Source organism: Solea senegalensis, linkage group LG18, assembly GCF_019176455.1.
Source record: "Solea senegalensis isolate Sse05_10M linkage group LG18, IFAPA_SoseM_1, whole genome shotgun sequence".
Lineage (NCBI taxonomy): Eukaryota > Metazoa > Chordata > Actinopteri > Pleuronectiformes > Soleidae > Solea > Solea senegalensis.
Genome location: NC_058041.1, coordinates 5973869 through 5992419, shown reverse-complemented (window position 1 = coordinate 5992419; position 18551 = coordinate 5973869). Strand labels below are relative to the sequence as shown.

The window sequence follows — 18551 nt, the reverse complement described above, 5'->3', positions numbered from 1 at the left end:
GCCAAGAAGAACCAGCCAATCAGCATCAAGGCTTTGCCGCTGACCTTTTCCCACAATGCAGCAGGCGAGAATGAGGGCGCCTTTTGCTGCTCGTGCATGTCAACAAGAAGGAGGAGGAAAGAACCCCAGCTTCAATGAACACAACTAATGCGTGAAAAATAATCGCACGCTAGTTTGGTGGTGCTACAAGTCTCCTTTTTTTTATTGTTGCAGTTAACAGTCCTTGACGTTAATTCACACCGACATGGCCCCGTTCAGCTTGTTATCAGGAAGTATTAGCCTGTTAGCGAAGTCCTTCAGTGTCTTGTCCTGCACAGGCTCCCTGGCAAGGTAGGAACCCTAAAGTCGCTCTCCGTGTCTGCTTCTGTAAGTTGAGGGAGCACCGCTAAGTCAGCTAGCTAGCTTTAGCTTGCGCCCTTGGTATTAGCACGTACAGTATTAGTATTTTAAATGTGAGCCAATGATGGTAAATAGAGACGTGAAGCTGCGTTAACTGCACGTGAATAACCGGTAAATTACAGCCATGTTTAGACGTGTTTAACACATAGCATGTTTTAGTTGCTTTGGAGGACCATGAGGGACTTCTATGGTGTGTATGGTTGTGCTTGTTTCCTCTTGAGGATGTTGTATCTGGTATGAACACTAACCTTATCAGAAGCAGTGAGGCAGAACCTGAGGTCAGTTGAGGTCAGGAGTAAAATAAGTTGTTAGGTTAAATTAAAGCATGAACCCGTCATGGTTAAGGTCACTGATAAGGCTGTCAAAATAAAAGTCAATACAATGTCCTACAGTACAAAGAAAATACATAGTTCGGTAGTTTTTAGTCACCTGCAGTTTAACGCTACATATTATTATGTTGTCCAATAGAGCTGCTACTCACAATTTCTTTTGATTTTTTGTTTTTATTGATTGATACTTGATTAATCGTTGCAGCCCTATTGTCAATACTGAAATGACAGTAAGGACTTGCAGTTATACAAAAGAGTAGTAGTACTTCATATGAGCAGTAAAATGAAAAGTTACTCTTTACTGTGTGTTGTACTAAAACAGTTTTAACATTTATCAATAGAATTGCCACTTTGTTGTGTAGAATCTATGCCAAATCCATGCTTAGTTTAAAAGAGAATGTTTTGAAATGATCCTTTTTGTTGCACTTGAATGAGCAAAGTCATTTATCACATTTATGAATGGGTTTTCTTTAAAGAATGGGTAATATGTGCATTTTTATCAATGCATGCTTCAGGTGTACCAAAGTCCTCCCTGCTGCTTGCTTGGGACCAGTGAAATGCCTGACATCTCAGGCCAACGGCCCACCAAAGAGACCCCTGAATGGATACTTGAGATATGTTCAGCAACAGCAGCCTGCCGTGATTAGAAAAAATCCCGGTAAATCTGCAACCCCAGATACTTGTAGAATTTCATAAACTGTCTGCACTGATATTGCAATTTCAGCTTGTAATACTTAAACCAATATGACAGGTATATGTTAATATTGCATTGCAGTTTCACATCTACATCTCGTAGATAGATCAATTTTCCTCTATTTTGCCTCTGCGAATTTAGGTATATAATTCTGCAATTTTTGCCTCTAGAATTGAAGTCTGTGGATATCATCAGGGAGATTGCACAGCAGTGGAGAATGATGAGTCCTGAACAGAAACAGGTACTTTCAGCCTTTACCTGTTGGTAACGGTGCCCTTTAGGGATGTCTTGATCACTTGTTTTGGCCCCCAATCTGGATCCTATAATTTTGCTATTGAGTTCCTTTTGATACTGAGTCCTGATCCTATACTTCTAGATACTATACTGTCTAGATAACACAGCTGCATAGTCCATAATTTATAAACATAATAATAATAATAATACATCGTATTTTTATTATTATTACCACTTATGTCAAGCACGGGTAGTATGATATAAATGTCACTATGAGCCGGCTTTATATTAAGTCCTGCTACAATCTACAGCTGTGTTACATGACAGACCTGCTCATTTAAGTAGCCAAAAGCCAGCACATGTGCAACAGCTGCAGTTAAAGTTCAGGCAGAGGTGATTGATGTGATTGTCTTTTGATGTGATTGTCAGTTAAGAAATGCCCAGATCGACTCTGATACAATAATTAAGATAGGGATTGGGACATCCCTAGTGTCCAGTATGCTTTTTGGATTATCCCAGCTCTATTGTATTCCTGCTTTATGTACATCTCTTTGGTGCTGAATAAGAGTAAATCACTCCACCAATGGCAGTGAAGACATCCATTTTGTTGTCTCTTCCACCTGTAGCCGTTTGAGGTGGAGTCTCAACGGGCCAGGGAGCAGTTCAAGGTGGAACTTCAGCGCTACCAGGCCCAGCTGTCGCCAGAACAGATCTTACAACAGTCCGTGGAGAGGAGGATGAGGATGGCCAAGAGGAAGGCCATGCGCAAGAAAAGGGTAAAATAAATAGTAAATGGCCAACAATTAAAAGACAACCGGTTTTGTTTAGTTTCTCTCTGTAACATGTCTTGATATGTAACTTATTTAAGTGTATGGCCTTGTTGACGGTGTCTAGTCCTGTTAAAGACCTAGTCAGGGATTTGAGTTCTCAACCTTGTTTACATCAACAGTGATGGACAATAAATATTGCTCCTCCCTGTTTGTGATGCAGGAATTGACCAGCCTGGGGAAGCCCAAACGTCCTCGCTCTGCGTTCAACATCTTCATGTCGGAGCACTTTGAGGAGGCCAGAGGAACCACCACACAGGTCAGTAAATCCAGATGTCGGCACTCAAGTGATAAGGGATTAAAAGTTTTCTGTCACTACAATGGATTTCCGACCATGGTATAAAAACAATGAGAGAAGAAAAACAGCTGCACATGATTTTTATTATAATCATCTTGAGGCTTTAAACTGATGCTGCTCTCAGTATTGCCAACGAAGGGCCTATGTGACTGCAAAGCTTGTGTAGTAGCTACGTTTTTTAATCTCTGTGCTACTCGAACAGCTGTTGACTCTTAATCTATGTTTATTCTCTCAGCTTCGGTAACGCAGCCAAGATGCTCGTGTTACCTCTACCAGTTCCACAGGTTATGTTCGTATTTGCACATGTATGTAACGGGTGAAATATTAGTATGACTACAATACTAAGTCAAGTCTTGCAAAAAAGTGTCTGTTTCATTGAAAAGATTGAAAATACAAACAGACAATACAAAAGCTGTTCAAAATGACCCTCTTCTTTTAAAATGCTTTTGATCTGGGGTATTTAAATAGATTAAAGCCTTCTTACTACTTGCTGTATAATAATGTATGGAATGGTCAGCAGAAGACTGGTCGAGTAAAAGTGTGTCAAACAAGTGATCATAGATCAAAAACACTCTCATAACTGAGATAAAACATGAAAATTAGACTAGGCTTGTATGATACAAGCAAAAAACCCTGTCATGTTCTTACCAGATTGTGTGTATGCAGTCTTTAATAGTTTATTATATATGATCATATTGTGTGATTATTTATGAACATTATTTACCATAATTTACCTCTTGTGGTTTTTGGCTACCTACGATACATGAACGCAAATAATACAATTTACGTGGCATTGCGCAACAGTCATTTCGTAAAGTTGCTACCAATGTTCATTCAGGCAAAGATGAAGTCACTGATGGAGGACTGGAGGAGTCTGTTCAGCAACAACAAACAGGTTAGCCACACAGCCTTGACACACTAATTACGTCCTTAATCGTCTTTGTTTTGATGCCTTCATGCGGATATTCTGTGTATGTTCCATATCGCAGGTGTATAATCAGCTGGCCGAGGATGACAAAATTCGCTATAAGAATGAAATGAAATCATGGGAAGACCTTATGTTGGAGATTGGACGAGAAGACCTCATCCGAGAGCAGACCCTGGTAAACAAGAGGAGAGCTGCTCAAACTCTAGCCAAGAAAAGAAAAACAAAAGCCAAAGCAAAGAAGGCCACGTCCACAGGAAAGGCAAAAACAACCAAGAAGACAACAAAAAGTAGCCCAGCTAAAACTGTCAGAACTACCAAGAAGACTTAAGATTGTGTTTACCTCCTGAATGTACAGGACAAATGTGTTAATGACAACTGAAGACAGGAAGGAGGTCTGATGATCCAGGGCTGTGTTCTGCCTGATTTTCCCCACTGGAGCTAGAAAGTCACACATTTACCAGTTTTCATTATGTTCAACAGGGCAAACATTTCACAGTATGCAGATACATATAATGTGATTACACATAATCAATGTCATCAGTGGAAGCTTATTCTTATCATTCTACAAAAATGCATCCAGTCATTGACTTTAAAAATAAATGCGTTTTGAAAGCCGAGACATGAGTTTGCCATTAAGTTGAATATAGGAGGCCCTGATAAAGTTTCCATTGCTCTGATTGTAAGCTTACCTGAAAGAAATATAAAGGTTACTCTTGCCATCCCACTTCCCGCCTGATTCTGGTTTGTCATACAGAAAATTTAAGGGAAAATATTTTGTTTTCGTATTCTGTATTTTCATGTTAACAAGTCCTAAAAAAAAAAAGTCTTGTCCAATACTTTCTTGCGTCCCCGTCTGTCCATTTGTTGACCCTAAAGAAGGAAATATTCGAAACAACAATCGCATTAACACTGTCATCAAGTGCTCCACAGTGCACTTACCTTGTACTCCGTTAGGTAGCATGTATTTAAAAAGACCAGACTGTACCATTCAACCTTTCTGAATATCCTTTTGTAAATCTTCCTCAGTTATTGGTGAAGAATAAGCTTGTTGCACCTTCAAACTGTGAAATCCTGTTGTTAAAAGCATACCTAATATCAACAACTGACATTTTGTTTTGTTTTTCTTCAAACACGAAAGTTTCAAGTAATGCATTTTCTTTACAGCCTATGTAGGAGATGTTTTTGTACTCTTAGCAGCTGAAAAAAAAACAACTTGTTATATATAATAAAATAAAATTAGCTATTTTCCACAGCATTTTCATTCAAGTAATAATGTTGTCTGGACAAAAGGGGTCGTTACTTCGTCAGAAGTGAAAAATGCTGATTTGCCCTGATGGTACTGTATGAAATCATGAGCAGCTCCATTAAGACTGATCCTGAGAACCACATTGTTCCTGGCTTTTGTTATTAAGGCACACAGCTGTGGCATATTCATAGTTTGTTTGTCCTGCTTCTAGTGCTACTGTATTCTGACTGTATTATTGGTTTGTATTAAGTATCTACTGAATAAACCTTTACAGACATTTACATTGACTGTAATTCCTGGAGACACTGCAGTGGGATTGCTGCTTTATGGAACATCTGATGTCAAACTATGTTGCTTGCTGCTTACATGAAGCATAGGAATATTAATCGATATGAGAGGTACGAGCTATATAAATAATACCAATACTTTTAGTTTTATTAAAATCACTTTGCGCTATAACGGCAGTAATACTTTTGAAATAGTATTTCACAGTAAGAGTACCGATTATAAATGAAGCTGTATATTTGGGCTACTTGATAAGAAATTGGACATTCACTCCAGTTAAAAAGTAATTTTCCTTTTGCTCAATGCACGAACTGTCAGATTTGTTTGTTTTTTATTTTTTATCTTAAACTGAACTCAATAAAATGGGGCTCAATAATGATAACATTTATTTAACATTTATTATTTTTTAAATCAAAACAAAACATCCTTTACATGTAACAAACCATAAAAGGTACGGAAGTAAAACGAAGGCAGAAAAGCAGTTAAACGTGTAAATATCTACAGTGCACAGGCCATATAACAATGCTACCAGTATAGAAGACATACAAAAATTCCTGTTGGACAGTAAAAAGACGACATGAGAGCTGCACATAATCTAGCAGTAGAGCTGTGGGAAATAGTCAGGTTTGCTGGTCAGATTCTTGTAAATGGGGAGAAGATTCTGACGCTGACTTCTTCCAGGCAAACGTTGTCAACCTCATACTCTGGTGTCGTTGGTGTGAAGGTCTGCTGGTGTTGAGTCACTGTGAAGCTCACAGTCATGTAAGCTGCTCTGCTGGTGTGTGGTCTCCTCTTTGTGAATCAGTGCATGTGAGTTGGAAACTTAATACTATATAAAACAGCTTTGCTATGCTCAAAATACAAGATAATGACACCAATCAGTGAAGTAGCTGCCCTAAAAAAAGGGGAATTGGGGAATTTCGTCAATTTCTTTCTGTCTGAGCGTCGTATTCCTTAATTATTCCTCGGTGTGTAGCTTTCAGATCCATTTATTCTCTATGCGGGATATTTTAGTTTGATTTATTTCAGTTCTTTTTGCTGCTGCGCTGACGTCTGTTTCAGTAAAGTCTCAAAGTTTGGAGAAAGGACCAATTTGTGGTGGACATTTCCCAGCACCATCATGTCTCCGGTCTTTCCGTCAGACTGACGCACGGACACCAGCTGCTGCAGAGGGACAACAAGAGGACATTGTTCCAGACAAACGCGTTTAAATAATAATGTTTTGAATTTGATTCATTGGTAGAAGATGGATGGATGGATGATATATTCAGGTTTAAATGGAGAAATTGTATGTGGCATTTCCATAAAAAAACAAATTAAATGTTGTACTTATAGTGGAAACTCATCTCTTTCCTACCTGTAGAAAGGAGAATGCAGCTCCTTCAGACACGTCCATAACGATATCGCCCAGTTTCAGCTCCACCTTTCCTGACTTCCTGATCTGCAGTTTACCGAGAAATCCTTCTGGCAACTGTGACAGCACAGGACAACCCTCCTTGGTCACAGCCTGCTAATAAGAGGGAAGAGAACCCACGAGCCTGTCAGTAACTGGCTGATACGAGCATTTTCAGACTGAAAAGGCCAGCCGCTGATGTGGCTGACAGCGTCAAGCAGCACAATTAATTTCCCCCTATCCTCTGTTGCATTAGGATGTCAGCAGAAATGTCAGACATGTGAGGAGGGGGATAACCAGAATTATTTGGAGGGAGTGAGAGGAGAGGAGAGTGGGCTAATGCAGAGAAAATCCTCAGGACTAACACAAAGTTCAGTGGAAAATGCTTCCCAAGAGGGTCAGTCATGAGTCAAAGGGGAATTGATGAGAGCCAATGAATGCACTATTTAATATATACACTTAAATCTCCGATAGAGAAAATTATTTTTGCATAACTGAAGAATAATTCCATACTGACGTTTTAACTAGACTGTTGTACTCGCTGTTTTCCAAGACGTTGACTTTATGTAGTTTTATACTGGCACGCCTACAGAAAAGTATGTGTTACTGGCCAAACATTTTCAAAACAATGAAAATCACAAAATTGCATCAATTTCACACAATTTCTCACGCAGATTATATTATTAAAAAAAAAGTATCCACATTTTTTCAAGACTTTCACACAAAATTAAGACTTTAAAGACCTGCACAAGCACCATTTAGTATTGCTTGACAAAGCTTTCACATGAAGGAGGCAACATACAAATAATGTGACATCATTTCTCTTTACGAAGACCAAACAGAGGAAGAATAGTCACCAAAAGTTACGCACTGCAGCTTTAACTCACTTGTGCTTGTAGATGTGCAGGTCTCTTGTCTTCGGGTTTGCCCTCCTTCTTGGCTCCTTTCACTGTCGCAGGTCTGAGAGGGGGGGCCATTTTCTGTTCAGACAGCTGACCTGGGATACAGTCAGGCAGCTGCATGAAGAAGAGCTCGTCCCTGCCCGACAGGCTGAGGTCCTGCAGCAGGTCTACCAGAGGTGGCTGCTCCGGTTTGGGCAGCTCTGTCCTGCTGCGGCCGCCTCCTCCCCGACGGTCCACTGCACCTGCCAACGGGGCGACGACAAACGATTCAGCACAAGAATGGACTGCAGCAGATCGCTCGCTAATCACACGCAGACATGGAGCTTGCAGTTAATGTGGAAGCCAAAAAAGTTGATTTATCGTGGCGTGTTCACAACACCATGACGGTTCAGAACTACAGTGCTCATGTCAACAGAAAAACATAATACTGGTTCTTTAGCTCAGCGTCTGATGCTGTGTTTTGATTTTCTGCTCACCACAGTGGTTATAAGGAGTGTTTGTGTGAGTAGCCGTGTTCCTAATGATTTGGTCTAAAAACGAGCAGCTCGCTAACAGACCTGTCACGTTACACGGGAGACAGTGAGTAGCCGCAATCGTAGTATAAAGTGGTTTGCTCACACGTCGTGCTCGACAGAGTTTGGCTCTTAATGAAGCTGCTGGACTGACTCAGAGGCAGTTGGATGGGTTTCAGCTTGGCGTCGTTCCTCAGATTCGGGTCATCTAGGAACTGCGGAGGGTGCAACACATCGTATTAGTTACGGGCAGATTAGTGATTTGTAGTTATGGTTCTTGTAATTACTGATAATGCGGCTAAAAAGGCAGTTCACAGGATTTCATTTTCTGACTGTAGATGCCTGATATATGTATATCAGGGTGTCATTTACTGTGCCAAATGGGAAATACTTCAGTACTAAAGGTCGCCTCGGTAGCCGCGAGCAGGAAGTACTCACATCATCTCTTTGTAGTTTACTGAGTAACTCATCCTCCTCGTCCTCTGAATGTTTCTTCTCTTTGTTGACCAGTTTACACACAGGAGAGGTGGTGGAGTCGTGCAGGTCTGTAGTGGTGCCACGCCAGCCTGAACAGAGGGGAGGGGTTGATAGTGAGACATTGAAGTGCACTGACTGCATCAGTAACTGAATCTTTGTGGTACCCTGGGTTCCCTTAAAAATGAAATATTAAAGAGAATGGAAGCACCTGTTTTACATATGTCAGCGGGACCTTGTTCAAAGATGGAGTGAGACTGGATAGTCTGTGGCCTCTCTCTCCTCTTCCCTCTGTTACCTTCTCTTACTCCTCTTCGTTCATCCCTCCTTTTCTCCTTTTTCGGGGCTACAGTTATCCTTTCCTTTAACCTGGGGTTAGACCCAAAGGTTATATTAGCTTGAAATATGACAAACACAAATTACAAAGTGAGACAGGGGGCTGAAATGACCGTACTGATGAACACTTACTCGTCTTTACTTTTCCTCACAGCGTGGACATTTGGTTCAAAGGCCTTCTTTGGAAAAAAAAAGACAGAGAAGAAATAGAAATATAAACAAATTCAGATATAACCTTCGATACTTGGCTATTCATTCTTTTTAGCAGTCTTGTATAAAGCACCTTAAAGAGATACTTGAGTAAAAGTACAAGTATCTTACCAGAAAATGATTTTGGTAGAAGTTGAAGTCACTTTTTAATAATATTAATAGTAAAAGTCTTGAAGTATATGACATTTACTGTAATATTCTGATATAAAATGTACTTAAGTTTTAGAAGTAAAAGTATTATAAAAAAGAAAAGTGAGGACTAAGGATTGAGCAATGGTAGCTCAGTGGTGGGGCGAGTTGTCTTTCAACTGGAAGGTTGTGGATTGAATTCCTGACAAAGATAGTTAGAGGAACTGTGGTGGAGTTAAAGTTGCAAGAAATACAAATAAGGTAAAGTACAGATATGTGAATGTTGTACTTGTACTGTAATGTGCGCTTTGTTACATTGCAACGCTGCTCTTTAGCCCTTCACTTGATGTTGGAGTATCCATTACCTTTGGTTTTTTGAAAGTTCCGCCCAGTGTCAAGTCCCTGGTCCTCAGGGAGGTCAGTCTTCCAGGTGGATGTGGGGAGGACACACTCCTGACTGTGGCCGGAAGTCCTCTGCCCCCGGGGAAACTTAGTCCGGCCCTGCTGCTGAGGCCGGAGGCGCCAGAACTTGAAGCATCACCCGAGTCAGACATTTTGCCGTATACCGTTGTTGTAACAGAGGGTGAAGTAGTTTCCCACAACAGCACCTACTTTTTCTGTACATAAGATAATCAATAACGTCACAGTTTGCGCCACACTATGCGCTTTCAGTTGACTTAGTTAATTGTATTCCTTCCGTTTCTATTGTTATGCTGCACAAACTCATTTAAAACCACAGCGAGAACAGGCACTCCCTCTAATTAGCGTGTAATCCTCCATTTTGTTCACAGGCTGCGTCCCAATGCAAAAGCGTCCGCTCATGTAAAATAAACACATTTCCTTGTTTTCACAACAGAACACCGTTACCGGTAGACTCGGCCCTGCTGCAGCGCATCGCGTCCAGGCGGTGGCAGCTATTAAAAAATAAATAAAAACCCTCGGTGCTGATTCAAAACGTTAAATACATGAAACCAGAGCTTCTTTAACAAGTCCGCTGTGTTTCACCGTGTCCTCCAGATCAGGTTAAAATGATTCAAATCCCTTCCGCACTGCTCACGAGGATGTTTCGACTACGCTGCCATTGTTGTTGTTGTTGTTGCTGAGCTGTACTTCACAGGATCGACCACAAGAGGGCGATGTTTGTCAGGAGTGTGAGAATGTGTCCCTTTATAACTGTAAACAAAATGACTATAAAAAACATAACCTGTTAATATACATTAAAAGACTGTATCAATTGTTGTACACAAAATACAATATATTTATAATATTTACAAATAGCGTTTATAAAACGTAATAAAAAGCATAGGTAATTGTCATAATATTTTTTTTATATGTTTTTGTAATGGTTAATACACCAGTATGTAGAAGCTCTTTAACCAAAATGATACTTTTTAATGCTAACATATAATTATTATTGTTATTCATGAATTTTCAAATTGACTGTTTTACAAAAAAACAGAACAAAATAGTAAAACACATTCTTATTTCTTGATTAAGATGTCAAATTATAGATATTTACTTGCATTACTAAACAGAAAAAATATATATATATTTTAGTGGTTGAATGTTGTGCTTTCATGATTAATGTCTGCCCAGTGAGCCGACTCAAATTTGGGTATTAAAAGGGTGAATTCAGTTTGTTATTCGCCAAATAAATAACAATTCAATAAACAATGGTTATAGTTTTAAACATGTTCTTGAAAGATTTCTCAAATATTTATGTTTTCTCCTTTTTATGACAAGAAAACTTTTAAAAGTTTATGCCTTATGTCTGCACAGAAAGGATCGATATTTTAGGTGAAAAATAATATAATAAGATCGCAGATGATGAATGAATGAATAATATGTCATGAGAAAGATGCAGCTCCCCGTAGGCACAGATGTGGTAGACAGGAGTCACTCACGTGAAATATTGATGTCTTTCTTCATTCATGATTAACACGATAAGAGAAATTCACTGAGATTAAGATACCGTAAATGGTTTTAATCCCGATATGCGGTAATATAATTTATTGTCCCATCACCTCTTGCGATAACACCTTATATATTTCGTCACAGTGTCAAACTTTGCAAATGTTTGTAATCACATGAAAAATTCTTACTGGACTGCATTTGAAATTAAATACACAATATATCCGCACATCAGCGAAGCAAAGAAACAGACAAATGTGTTTGAAATGTTACAGTAGCGTGCACTTTATTCACAGTTTTAACACAGTTTACTGCCACTTTAAACTGACACTAAATCCCCAAATACATTTCATGTATCACAACATTTATTCATTTACTTTCTTCATCTGTTCAGGTCACATTGACAAGGCCTGTCTTTAATTGTGCAGAAACTGAATATATAACAATTTGAAGGGGTGGTGAAGCATCAGCTCTTCAAAATTAACATCCTGAACATCTATACGTGACAGTTGTAATGATTTATACACAAACCATAGTAAAAACACTATGCTATTACTTTTTTTCTTTAACTTTCATTTGATTGGAGATCCATTTCTTTATGCTCTTCTCTTTTTCCACACGTTGTAAGAAGTGGCGACGACGAACACAAGTGCGAGAAACCCAACTGTTACTGCCAAGCCAGTCACCACCTGCATGGAAGTATTGTTCTCTGCGACTGCAGACAGAAAACATGCATCGAAAAAGACATTAACAGGAAATGAACTAAAACAATAACAACTCAAGACAAAAAATGCAAATTTTCTCTTCAAAAAAAGACGAAAACATTCAGGAAACAACACTAAGATATCGCATACTGATAAAACACATTTACTGTGCAATATAACCCAGTACTGAAGTCAGCTAATCACTTATCTCTTATCTTCTTATCTTCCCTGTGAGATATTGTCGGGTCACACTGGAGCAAAATCCTATGTAAGTTTATTCACCTTCGAAAACGAGATACAATCTTTATGACAAAAAGTCACACACGTGTAAAGGTTGGATACAATAACTCACATTTATGTCATATTAGAGTCTTTCCTGTTCCCCCTAAAATAGCCATTTACCTGTCCGTCACCATAGCAAGCACACATGCTGGTGTAAGTGCAAGAACTGTTGCAAGCCGGAAATTAGAATAAGTTTGGACATAGATTATGAAAATCTTATTAAATGATTCTGCTCTATTCTTATAGGAGATGTATTGGTTTTAAACATCATAATGAGTTTCCAGGTGTTTAGGAGAACTTTCAGAGCCATTTTTTTGTTGGAAAGTCCGAAACAATGAAGCTCCTCCTAGTGTCAAGAACTCCCAACAAGTACTCTATTAATCAGTCAGAGAATTTTGCACTGTGGGTAAAGTAGACGCCAGGTGAGAATGCTCTTATTCAAGGATTTCAAACAAGGCCTCACAGCTGAGCCAACTTTACCAGCTCATCCTCACTCACCTCTGTCTCCTTCTGGGAGTTTCTCTGAGGCCAGCATGCGTTTGACGTTGTCAAAGTGTCCGTCGTTGACCTCTGGGTTTATTCCCAGCAGATGGCACATCAGTGGGTACACGTCGGTCATGTCGAAGGGATCGACCAGGAGGTTTTTGTGGAAGTCGGGCCCCACTGCCCTGAAGAAGGCTTTCATGTCCAAGGCTTCGTTATCGAAACCGTGGTCGCCCTTGTTGTAGTTTAAAGGTAGAAACTGTAGACACAGACACAGAAACGAGACGTCTCATGAGTATTGTGCCACATTCAAACCCTAGATGTTTGAGTTAAGTGGCAATATGATGATTGATCACTCAAAAAATGAAGGCGTCGTAAAGTTAAAGAGTACCTAAATGTTTGGCTACTGCTTGGTTCTTGTAACCAGGTGTTTAAATGTCATTAACTTACACATTACTACATCAATTATAATTCAGGAGTTGCTTAAAAAGTCATTTAATCAACTACCAGAATGGAGAAAGTGACAGAACGGCAGTGACTCTCACCCCATTGACAATATACCCAGTGTCCGCGATGAGGATGAGGGGCAGGAGTCGGGGATGTTTACTGTAGTGCAGTCTCTCTGGCATCTCCTCCTTCTTGTACACATGCAGATGTGGGTGGCTTCCCTTCAGAACTTGGTACACCTTCTCCAGCTTCCCCTCTTTAGGAAGCAGCATGCCAACAGAGCCGTAATCCAGCAGCTGGAACTGGATATCCCTAAAGCTGAAGTTGGGAATCTTTGACAGGATAATCTGGTTGGCTTGTTCACCCCGGAAAATTGTGCTCATGCCGTGGTCAGTGGTGATGATCACGTTGAGCCGCTCGGTGAGGCCCTGCTCTTGGATCTTGTCCCTCATGTAGCCTATGGTGCGGTCCACTTGCTTGACCATTTCCCGCACCTCTGGCGAATCCGGTCCGTACTTGTGTCCGGCGAGGTCCGGCTCCCCAAAGTACAGAGAGACAAAGTCCAGGTCCTGTTGATTGAACCACTCGCCAATCACCTTGTCCACGTTCATCCTCCAGTCGGCCTCATCGGAGTAATCATAGACGGGAGACTCCACTTGTCTCACCATCACTGTCTCTCCTCTGTAGGTGGCTGCAGTGCCAGGGAAATGCAGAGATCCCGTTTTTAGCCCCTGGATGAGGATGAGATACAAGGTCAACTCTGCAACACTCTGCAAGACTCCACATTGAGGTTTGAGGTATAGACACGTGGGAAACAAACAGATGGATGTAATGGACCTGTCTCTGCGCTGTTATCCAGATGGGTAAGCTGCCGTTGTCCCAGTAGGAATCGACAAACTGCGTCTGGTAGTACTGCTTCCTCTCTTGCGTAGTGGTGTTAAACCACATGTTGTGGATCACGCCGTGATTCTCAATGTGACGCCCTGATGAGCACAAATGACCAAACTTCAGACCCTTTAATGACAAGTCAAAAGTTAATGTACATACATGCAGGTCCAACTTTGTCCTGTTGGTGGTGCTAGAGCTCTCGAGCTTGCGTTGCTTACACAGTATCACCAATTGAACCCAAGTAACGTGTGGTCTGCTAGTAAATTATTAAAATTTTGGGGAATTATTACATTATAAGGACCTGATAATGTAATAACCTCCCGTTAATGTAATACTTTATTACATTATTGGTCAAACATGTATTACATTATTGGAAAATGCACTTTATTACATTATCGGGAAGTTATTACATTATCAGGTTTTTTTTACATTTTCAATGGACTCAAGTGCAAATTTGTATTACATTATCGGGGATTTATTACATTATTAGGTTCTACAGCCCCTCTACAGAAAGTGTATATAATAGGAAACAGCACCGAGATCACACAACACATTCTGATAAGGCCTGCCAGATATGTCCATTCTTTAATCTGGATTATATATGAATACATTCTCTACATAAATGCAGATTTTTTTGATTTTTTTTTACCTGTCACCATCGTGAAATGAGATGGGCTGGTTATGGTGATGAAAGATGGAGTAACATAGGTTGCTTTTACCCCGTCCTCTGCCATCTTATCCAGATGAGGGGTGTCAGTGTTGCGGTCATAGTCCCAGCGGAAGCCATCGAAGGAGATGAGCAGCAGCTTGTTTCTCGTGGACGTGGGGGGAACAGACTTCAGGTGAAGACTGTGGTCCCTCGGTGGGGCAGCGGCGCAGGGAGAATAATAGGCGTTTAGGCCGAGGACAGTGAGGCAGACCAGCAGCATGACTGTGGCTTCACAGCTTGGAAATCCGCTGAATTCAGAACTGTCTCTTCCAGGTTCGTCTGACTGTCTGACCACAACAGTCGCAAATGATGTTTTATCTACCAACACTTATCAACACTTAAATGAACAGGTTTATGCTTTTATTGGAGTAATTGGTAGAGAGCGAGAAAAGACTGTGCCCTTTGAACCTCACAGCCTCACAACCTGATAAACCGCTACTCTTCCCTTTGTTTCTGTTATGAGTTTGTTTCTTCACACCAGGGGCCTGATCCATTGGAAACCAGTTGACATTAATTATAATCATTTTTGCTTTTAAGTACTGCATTTTCAAACTGATGTCAAATCAAACCCTGAAAGATGCAGATTACTGTAGAACAGGGGTCTCAAACTCATGCGGCCTGTCACTTAATAAGTTTTTTATTAAGTGACATTCTGCATCATAAATACATGTTTTCTTGTAAACTATGTATCGTTCCATATCAGAGCAAACCCTTTTGTTATGAAATTATGTGTAATATCATCATTAAGATAATAATTTTATAGTTTTTTTCAACCGGACACTCAGTGGCCCCCAGGTCATTTGGCAGCGTCTGTAAAGCAAGACCCTTAGCTTAAAAAACAACATTTATTGTCATGCTAAAGTGATTATACACCTGATCAAGCGTTCTTATGTGGAGTATGCTCAATTTCTGCTCTCTTAAATATTACACACTGGACCTTTAAACCTATAATATAGCACACAAAAAGTCATGTAAACACAAGATAATCAACACAACAGAGGGTGCGTATCAATAATATGTGTCTGGATATATCAGCAGCCACGCACAGACTTGCCTCTCACATTTTGAAGTTGGAGTATATTACACAGACGATGAACTGCTTCACTCGTAAACCCTCGATGCGTAAGCCGATAAAGAAGAATGAGATAATGGCAGCAAGGGCTGAGAGAGATAGTGGAGAGAGTGCTACATCCTTTCTTGTGATGAGCGGCGGAGTTTGTTATACACTCAGTAATTCTCACAAATACTGAGCCTTTGAAAAGAAACACTGTATGTCAGCAAAGCTGTCGCCGGAGCCTCAACCTTAAGTCTGAACTCTATATACTCCCTGCAGCTATTCATTCTGTAAGCATTCATTTGTACCTGGGACATAACAGGCCGACCTCGCGCCTGGATTCCGATGGTTGTTGTTACTGTGCTTCAACGGCACTGTGACCCCTTTGTGCTTTCCACTCCCTTCACTCCCTCACCATCACGTCCTTCACGCACACACTCTGCCCGTCGGAGTTCTCACAGTGTTCTTATCAGTTGTTCTCTCCTGCCTCGAGCTGCACTGTTTTTCTTAAGAAGCTGAGCCTTGACTTTTCTGAAAAGCTGTGACCCATTTCTGCTTTTATCAAACATTTCAGAGGAGATGGTTTGGATTAGAGTTGACGTCTTTTGTCCTTTGAATCTTTCTTAATTTAAATTTCAACAGGACAACAGATTGGAAATCCAAAGACAGGTGCACACAAGTTTAAAAGAAAGAAAGAAAGAAAGAAAGAAAAGAGAGCGATAATACTTTGACCAGCAGGTGGCGACTCCACGCCATGAACTCAATTCCTTGTTATTTCAACCCTCCAGCCACTCTGTCAGTACCAGTCAATATTTACCTCTCAAAATGGTGAATAATACTTCATTCTATTAAAAAAAATAGAATAAAAGTCAATTCACATCAAGAAAACAATGACGGATTTAAATCTGCTACATTTTCTATTTTATTTTGTTTTGTCAAAACTTTATGTTGCTGCCCGTATAATATACATATATATATTTTTTATCTTTTTTCCCCCAATCCTGTAGATTAAGTACAATCGTAGTTTTTATGGGAAGTATTTTATTTTAATGGAGGCCAGGATGGTTTCTACTTCCTCACTTGAAAGTCACACAGAGAATGAGGTGTAGTATAGCTGCCAGCCTCTGTGGAGAGACATGTATCATCGTGATTACACTCACATTATGTTTGTACACGAAATAAATAGGTGTCCATTTCTGCACCACCTTTACACTTAACAACACTCTGAACTGTACTGATATGATTTTCTTTTCTCTTAATAATAATAATATGGAAGCGTCCAGTATTTATCCTCCAGTAGAAACAGCTGACATGACTGAAGTTCCCCCACTGGACTAATGATAATCGTAAAGAGAGGATGTTGTGACAGTTATTTTGGTCTAGTGTCCAATACATTTTTTATTTTTGTGTAAACAACCTGTGCGTCCTCATGGAGATGTGTGTTTGGGTTGCCAGAGCAACATCTGCCCCTTTCCGTACATGTACGGTACAAATAAACATTGATCATTCTGTGTGATTTTTGCTGTCACCAAAGAGGCGTCATCGAGCAGGTTACTGATCCTAGTATTGACGAGCGTTTAGAATCGCTAAGACTTCGAAAGCGCTGTATAAAGGCAGTTTGTTGCCAGGTTATTGACTTAAAAACATTGACTTAAAAACACACCGCAATAAACATTGTGCAGATATATGAAATCACATCTCCACAGCATTGTGATAGTATATCAGCGGAAACAGTATGACAGCACAGAAGTAAATCTATATATACTTTTTTTTTAACTTTTTTAAGTTTAAAAACTGGATTAGAAGTTTATTTTGTCTGGGGATTTGAATCCAAAGTCGGTGATGAACACTTAAAGTAAAAGTTTGAAGCAGTAGTTAGGGTTAAAATAACATAAAATAAAAATGTGTAAATCATGTCAGGGGGGATACAGTTCCTTGAGCAATTAGTTCGTTTTTCCTTCTACTTCCGTGGTTCTCAAACTGTGGTGTGTGTACCACCAGAGGTACGTGAGATTCCTCTGGTGGTACTTGGAGGAAAATCTGAAATACTGTTCTACTGTATATACAGTCTTGTATAAAGTGCCTTAAAGGGATAAAAGTACAAGTACATGTTACCAGAAAATGACGTCATGTTTTTATAATATTACTTAAGTAAAAGTAGAAGTAGATGACGTTTACTGTACTTAAGTATCAAAAGTCATTTTCTGATCTAATATGTACTTACGTTTTAGAAGTAAAAGTATTAAAAAAAAAGTGAGTTAGTGAGCTAGTCTATATGTGTCCTTGATTATATACCAGGGTATGTTATCGGAATGTGTAGAAAATGAAGCATATATACTTAAGTATATGTGAGGAAGAGGAGGATGATTATAGACCATATTATCCTATCGGGAATAAATCTGCCTTTTGTGAGGCAGACTTTGCTCGACCTATTTACACCGCTGTATTTTAACGTTGGCGATAATAGTGTTACTTCCAGAGTTCAATATTTTCTCAGGTGGTCCTTCAGAATCTCCGCTCTGCTTTATTTAAAGCGTCCACCCTCCCTGCAGCAGCAGCAGCACAGCCCAGTGCCTCTGTAGCAACACTGCTGTGTTCCTCCATTATTCCTCGGCCCTTTGTCGCCCTCTGCAGCACATCACTGCAACAATCACTCACTTTGTATGAAAATCTGCTGAGGTAGCAGTTTCACTGAATATGTGTGTGCGTGTGTGTTCATGTGCTCACAGAGTGGGCGTTCAGTGAGCGTCCCACTTCTCCCGAGATTCTAATTACAAATTGAGTGAGAGGAATAACCAGAGAGATAAAGAAGCAATGCTGGCCATCTGTAACCCCTGCTAGCGGTATAATGTCTCAGTGTTTTATTGCACCACATAT

At 40.0% G+C, this 18551-nt stretch overlaps 3 protein-coding genes across 6 annotated transcripts; 1 reads left to right on the top strand and 2 right to left on the bottom strand.

The window, feature by feature from the left end:
• The first annotated feature begins 50 nt into the window (after nt 1-50).
• tfam (transcription factor A, mitochondrial) lies at nt 51-5236 on the top strand. The gene is made up of 7 exons (XM_044014708.1): nt 51-330; nt 1244-1386; nt 1593-1663; nt 2283-2432; nt 2647-2742; nt 3620-3676; nt 3771-5236. The coding sequence occupies exons 1-7, from the start codon at nt 245-247 to the stop codon at nt 4035-4037; spliced, it is 870 nt and encodes a 289-aa protein (XP_043870643.1). The 5' UTR covers nt 51-244; the 3' UTR covers nt 4038-5236.
• A 383-nt stretch (nt 5237-5619) lies between these two features.
• Nucleotides 5620-10303, bottom strand: zgc:171971 (uncharacterized protein LOC569690 homolog). Of its 4 annotated transcripts, none has more exons than XM_044014790.1 (8): nt 9562-10303; nt 8990-9036; nt 8733-8890; nt 8486-8613; nt 8154-8262; nt 7521-7777; nt 6598-6750; nt 5620-6404 (listed from the first exon to the last, which is right to left on the bottom strand). In XM_044014790.1, exons 1-8 carry the CDS (start codon nt 9748-9750, stop codon nt 6261-6263), a joined length of 1185 nt encoding a protein of 394 aa, XP_043870725.1. In that variant the 5' UTR covers nt 9751-10303; the 3' UTR covers nt 5620-6260. The 4 variants fall into 4 exon arrangements, with proteins under 4 accessions (XP_043870725.1, XP_043870728.1, XP_043870726.1 ...); XM_044014793.1 differs by having other exon boundaries at nt 6598-6747; XM_044014791.1 differs by having other exon boundaries at nt 8990-9033.
• A 1064-nt stretch (nt 10304-11367) lies between these two features.
• On the bottom strand, nt 11368-14862 carry LOC122758951 (ectonucleotide pyrophosphatase/phosphodiesterase family member 7-like). The gene is made up of 5 exons (XM_044013366.1): nt 14561-14862; nt 13861-14006; nt 13122-13754; nt 12592-12835; nt 11368-11822 (listed from the first exon to the last, which is right to left on the bottom strand). The coding sequence occupies exons 1-5, from the start codon at nt 14838-14840 to the stop codon at nt 11704-11706; spliced, it is 1422 nt and encodes a 473-aa protein (XP_043869301.1). The 5' UTR covers nt 14841-14862; the 3' UTR covers nt 11368-11703.
• Between the last annotated feature and the right edge of the window lie 3689 nt (nt 14863-18551).